Here is a 5403-nt window from a genome sequence, read left to right as displayed (position 1 = left end):
CTTCCTCTTGAGAAGACGAATCGGAGAAACACGAATGCCTCGCAAGAGTAACGAATAATGAAAACGGGAGGCGGAGGAGTGACTGCGAGCGGCGGGAAAGGGCGAATGCCTCGCAAGAGTATCGAATAATGAAAATGGGAGGCGGAGGAGCGACAGAGAGCGGCGGGAAGGGGATTATGAGAGAATGGCGGCTGGAAAGAATAGGAGGCGGGTTAGGGTTGCCAGGGTAAATTATAAGCATACATACGATCATGAAGACTAAATATAGGATTAATTGATTTAAAAAAAATTAAAATGTAATTGCCATATACTAAGTTGAATTTATTTAAATATTATTATTTTATAATAAAATTCAACCCATTTAAATATTATTTTACAATATAATATATATTAAAATGTAATTGCCATATACTCCGGTTTTCTTTTGAGTTATCTTATGCAATTGACGTGTAGCCGAGTGTCACGGTCATGCTCGTCCAAGGCGTGTTGCCCATGGCCGCATGCCCATGACAAGCCCAACCCTTTGTCTTTTTATATTCTAGTGTTTTACTTTCGTATTTTCTAAGAAGTATGACGTTTCAGAAATATCATGATGTGTATTTCTAGGAAGTATGACCTTTCAGAAATATCATAATGCACTATAGCATGATGTACTAGAGAGGAATACGACTAGTTGTCAACTTCTCCCTACCCAAGGTTATATATTGCGAGCCGTTGTTATTTCTCTCTTGCTTGCTTATACAACGTTTCTTTCAAAAACTACCCAAGGTTATATATTGCGAGCCGTTGTTATTTCTCTCTTGCTTGCTTATACAACGTTTCTTTCAAAAATCTCTCTCGTCCCTGGTTTCTAAAATCTTCTCCTAAAACCGAGGCCAGAGACTCAAGCATACGTCGCTTGGCCGTAGGCAACGCAAGAACAAATTAGCTTAGCTCACTTATCATTGGAAAGTGAGTACTGCACAATTGCAAGTCCGCTGCCTTCAAAAGTGCGATTGTGACACCGAGCTGGGAAAAAAGGCAATTTTGTTTGAAATATTGATTTGTTTCTTTTAGGCAATGTTTTTCTATTTCGAGTTTTTGTATTCGGGATAATTCGGTAAAGGAAACAGAAAAATCAGCTGCTTAATTTTTCTCGTTTAAACTCGTGCTTTCACGAATAACTATTCTTGCTCTAAAAGTATGGTTTCTATGAAGAGGATTTTCGGTGAATGTAAGCGCCGGCCTGGTAATTCAATGGATATTAAATTAGTGTGATAGAACATGTCTATAGTGGACTTGATGCTCCTGAATTTCAACCAATTCATAACGGACTCTAGTGCTTATATGTGTGTTCAGATTGGTAAAGCTCATTGCCCCGTTAAGAAAGTCCAGAAGTGTTAATAAGGGGTTATCTTCCAGAAGTGTTAATAAGGGGTTATCTTCTGCTAATGAGGCCTTCTGAGGATGACTTACGCAAGATTTATTCGGTCTTTCGACTTTCCATTTGTCTATATCTGAAAAAGTATGATGTTTCGTAGTTTCAATTTAGAACTTAAGTTGCTATTTTGGTCTGTTGACTCTCCAACCGATACAGTATCTCTCGTCCCCTGACTCCACTTTATTATTGTTACAACGTGCTATGGTCAATTCAGCTCAACCCATCATTTAGTTAACAATCTAAATAGCAGCCAATTCAGCACAAGATCTTGAACATACATCAATTTTAGATATCAATAGACATATGAACAAGCAAAACAGGTAAATATTAACATTTAGAGAAGGAGATTGAACCTGCTATCTCTTAGAATCCTCCAATTTCTCTTTATACAACTTCAACAATCCAGGAATCAGCTCCTTATGAGGGTCGATGAATTTGTCTAAGAATCGGTTTTCAGCAGACTCAAACAAAAAAGGAAGATTCACATCTTTCTTAATCAAACCCTTTGACAGCAAAACTTGATAAACAGAGCCTCTTGGCACAATCCTCTTCTTTAAACTAAGTGAAATCAGAGCAGGTCGCTTTGCAATGTATGAAGGTTCACATCCAATCTTGTTCACAAAGAAATCCATTACGCCATTGATCTTATCCTCGGAAGCCATCATACACCATGGATGCCTTCGAAAAGCGGAGAGAATCTCTTCTTCAGGCCATCCCCATTTCTTGTAAACTTCAACTTTTTTTCTCCAGGTAGATTTGCTCATTGCTCGCATGGCAAAAACAGCGAGAACAAAATTCAGTCGCAGAGGATTGAATCCCATTTCCTTAACTTCCTCCACAATCTCCTTGAATCGGACGGTGTTTACCAAGAACACTCGTGGTTGGTACTCAAGAATGGTTGCAATTTTGGAATCAGGGACTCCAATTTGTATCAGAGTTTCAACATTTGGACGAGCATAAATTTGGAGATCCCAAGTGAGAATACCTAAAAACCGTTTTATGGATGCGATAGTCTTCTCCTCAGTTTGAAGTAGCTCTTGAATGTAATCAAAAGCTGGAATGATTTTTCTGTCTAAACTTCGCATTAAAATCGAAGGAAAACCACACACTAATTTGGCAATCTCGGGGGAAGAAAGGCCTTTCGATTGAAAGAACAACAATTTGGGCAATAGCGTCTTTTCGGGGTTCGCTGAAAGAACTTGAGGGAATTTCTTGACAAGCTCAGAGATCTGTGTTTTTGAGAATCCATGATTCTCAAAGAACACGATTACAGGCTTCTCATCGTTCTCTGGCTTGACTTTATTAGAATCCGGCGATGCAGATTTTGGAGATGATGCGATCTCAGAAGAAGTCGATAAGTATCTGAGAGATTTCAACGGACTTTCAGAAAATCCGTGAGCAAAGACTGATGATGGCTGCCTGACTACATTGATCCGACGAAGCAACAACATGACTGTGAAAACGCGAGGGGAAAGAAAACCTGCTTCCTCTTGAGAAGACGAATCGGAGAAACACGAATGCCTCGCAAGAGTAACGAATAATGAAAACGGGAGGAGGAGGAGTGACAGCGAGCGGCGGGAAAGGGCGAATGCCTCGCAAGAGTATCGAATAATGAAAATGGGAGGCGGAGGAGCGACAGCGAGCGGCGGGGTAGGGGGAAAATGGGAGGCGGAGGAGTGACAGCGAGCGGCGGGAAGGGGATTTATGAGAGAATGGCTGCTGGAAAGAATAGGAGGCGGGTTAGGGTTGCCAGGGTAAATTATAAGCATACATACGATCATGAAGACTAAATATAGGATTAATTGATTTAAAAAAAAATTAAAATGTAATTGCCATATACTAAGTTGAATTTATTTAAATATTATTATTTTATAATAAAATTCAACCCATTCAAATATTGCTTTGTTTCTTCTAGGCAGTGTTTTTCTATTTCGAGTTTTTGTATAACTGCTCAAAAAATCAGCTGCTTTATTTTTCTCTCGTGCTTTAACGAATAACTATTCATGCTCTAACAGTATGGTTTCTATGAAGAGGATTTTCGGTGAATGTAAGTGCCGGACTGGTACTTCAACGGATATTAAATTAGTGTGATAGAACATGTCTATAGTGGACTTGATGCTCCTGAATTTCAACCAATTCATAACAGACTCTAGTGCTTATATGTGTGTTCAGTTTGGTAAAGCTCATGGCCCCGTAAAAAAAGTCCAGAAGTGTTAATAAGCAGTTATCTTCTGCTAATGAGGCCTTCTCAAGTAAATACGTGGAAGATGCTAGCAAAAGCAAGCAGAAGGTATGTATGTTCGTGATGGAGGATGACTTATGCAAGATTTATTCGGTCTGTCGACTTTCCATTTGTCTATATCTGAAAAAGTATCATGTTTCGGAGTTTCAATTTAGAACTTAAGTTGGTCTGTCGACTCTCCAACCGATACGATATCTCTCATTCCCCTCTCCAACCGATATGATATCTCACATAAACAAACTAGGTAACATATCAACTAGAAACACTACGTAAAATTATAATTCAAAATTAGCGGAAGAAAAGAAGTCAACAATCAACTCGAATAAAGCCAAAGCTAGTTTAGACCTATTTGAATCCTCTGACTCCATTTATCAATTGTTACAACGTGCTATAGTCAATTCAGCTCAACCCATCATTTAGTCAAGCTCTTGAACATACATCAATTTTAGATATCAATAGACATATGAACAAGCAAAACAGGTCAATATTAATATTTAGAGAAGGAGATTGAACCTGCTATCTCTTAGCATCCTCCAATTTCTCTTTATACAAGTTCAACAATCCAGGAATCAGCTTCTTATGAGGGTCGATGAATTTGTCTAAGAATTGGGTTTCAGTAGCCTCAAACAGGAAAGGAAGATTCACATCTTTCTTAATCAAACCCTTTGACAGCAAAACTTGATAAACAGAGCCTCTTGGCACAATCCTCTTCTTTAAACTATGTGAAATCAGAGCAGGTCGCTTTGCAATGTATGAAATTTCATATCCAATCTTGTTCACAAAGAAATCCATTACACCATTGATCTTGTCCTCGGAAGCCATCATACACCATGGATGCCTTCGAAAAGCGAAGAGAATCTCTTCTTCAGACCATCCCCATTTCTTGTAAATTTCAACTTTTTTTCTCCATGTAGATTTGCTCATTGCTCGCATGGCTAAAACAGCGATAACAAAATTCAGTCGCAGAGGATTGAATCCCATTTCCTTAACTTCCTCCACAATCTCCTTGAATCGGACGGCGTTTATCAAGAACACTCGTGGTTGGTAGTGAAGAATGGTTGCAATGTTGGAATCAGGTACTCCAATTTGTATTAGAGTTTCAACATTGGGACGAGCATAAATTTGGAGATCCCAAGTGAGAAGACAAAAACACCGTTTTATGGATGCAATAGTCTTCTTCTCAGTTTGAAGTAGCTCTTGAATGTAATCAAAAGCTGGAATGATTTTTCTGTCTAAACTTCGCGCTAAAATCGAAGGAAAACTACACACTAATTTGGCAATCTCGGGGGAAGAAAGGCCTTTCGATTGAAAGAACAACAATTTTGGCAATAGCGTCTTTTCGGGGTTCGCTGAAAGAACTTGAGGGAATTTCTTGACAATCTCAGAGATCTGTGTTTTTGAGAATCCATGATTCTCAAAGAGCACGATTACAGGCTTCTCATCGTTCTCTGGCTCGACAGAATTAGAATCCGGCGATGCAGATTTTGGAGATGATGCGATCTCAGAAGAAGTCGATGAGTATCTGAGAGATTTCAACGGACTTTCAGAAAATCCTTGAGCAAAGACTGAGGATTGCTGCCTGACTCTAATGATCCGACGAAGCAACAACATGACTGTGGAAACGCGAGGGAAAGAAAACCTGCTTCCTCTTGAGAAGACGAATCGGAGAAACACGAATGCCTCGCAAGAGTAACGAATAATGAAAACGGGAGGCGGAGGAGTGACTGCGAGCGGCGGGAAA

General features: G+C 39.4%; 1 protein-coding gene across 3 annotated transcripts; it reads right to left on the bottom strand.

The window, feature by feature from the left end:
- Nucleotides 1-6: 6 nt before the first annotated feature.
- Nucleotides 7-5397, bottom strand: LOC111440613 (transcription termination factor MTERF6, chloroplastic/mitochondrial-like). 3 transcript variants are annotated; one of them, XM_023077573.1, is made up of 2 exons: nucleotides 4176-5397; nucleotides 7-191 (listed from the first exon to the last, which is right to left on the bottom strand). In XM_023077573.1, exon 1 carries the CDS (start codon nucleotides 5271-5273, stop codon nucleotides 4179-4181), a length of 1095 nt encoding a protein of 364 aa, XP_022933341.1. In that variant the 5' UTR covers nucleotides 5274-5397; the 3' UTR covers nucleotides 7-191; nucleotides 4176-4178. The 3 variants fall into 3 exon arrangements, with proteins under 3 accessions (XP_022933341.1, XP_022933338.1, XP_022933339.1); XM_023077570.1 differs by lacking the exon at nucleotides 7-191 and adding an exon at nucleotides 1630-3139; XM_023077571.1 differs by lacking the exon at nucleotides 7-191 and adding an exon at nucleotides 1630-3136.
- Nucleotides 5398-5403: the final 6 nt, after the last annotated feature.

This window comes from Cucurbita moschata, unplaced genomic scaffold (assembly GCF_002738365.1).
Source record: "Cucurbita moschata cultivar Rifu unplaced genomic scaffold, Cmos_1.0 Cmo_Scf00534, whole genome shotgun sequence".
Taxonomy (NCBI): domain Eukaryota; kingdom Viridiplantae; phylum Streptophyta; class Magnoliopsida; order Cucurbitales; family Cucurbitaceae; genus Cucurbita; species Cucurbita moschata.
This window is presented reverse-complemented; position numbering and strand designations above follow the sequence as displayed.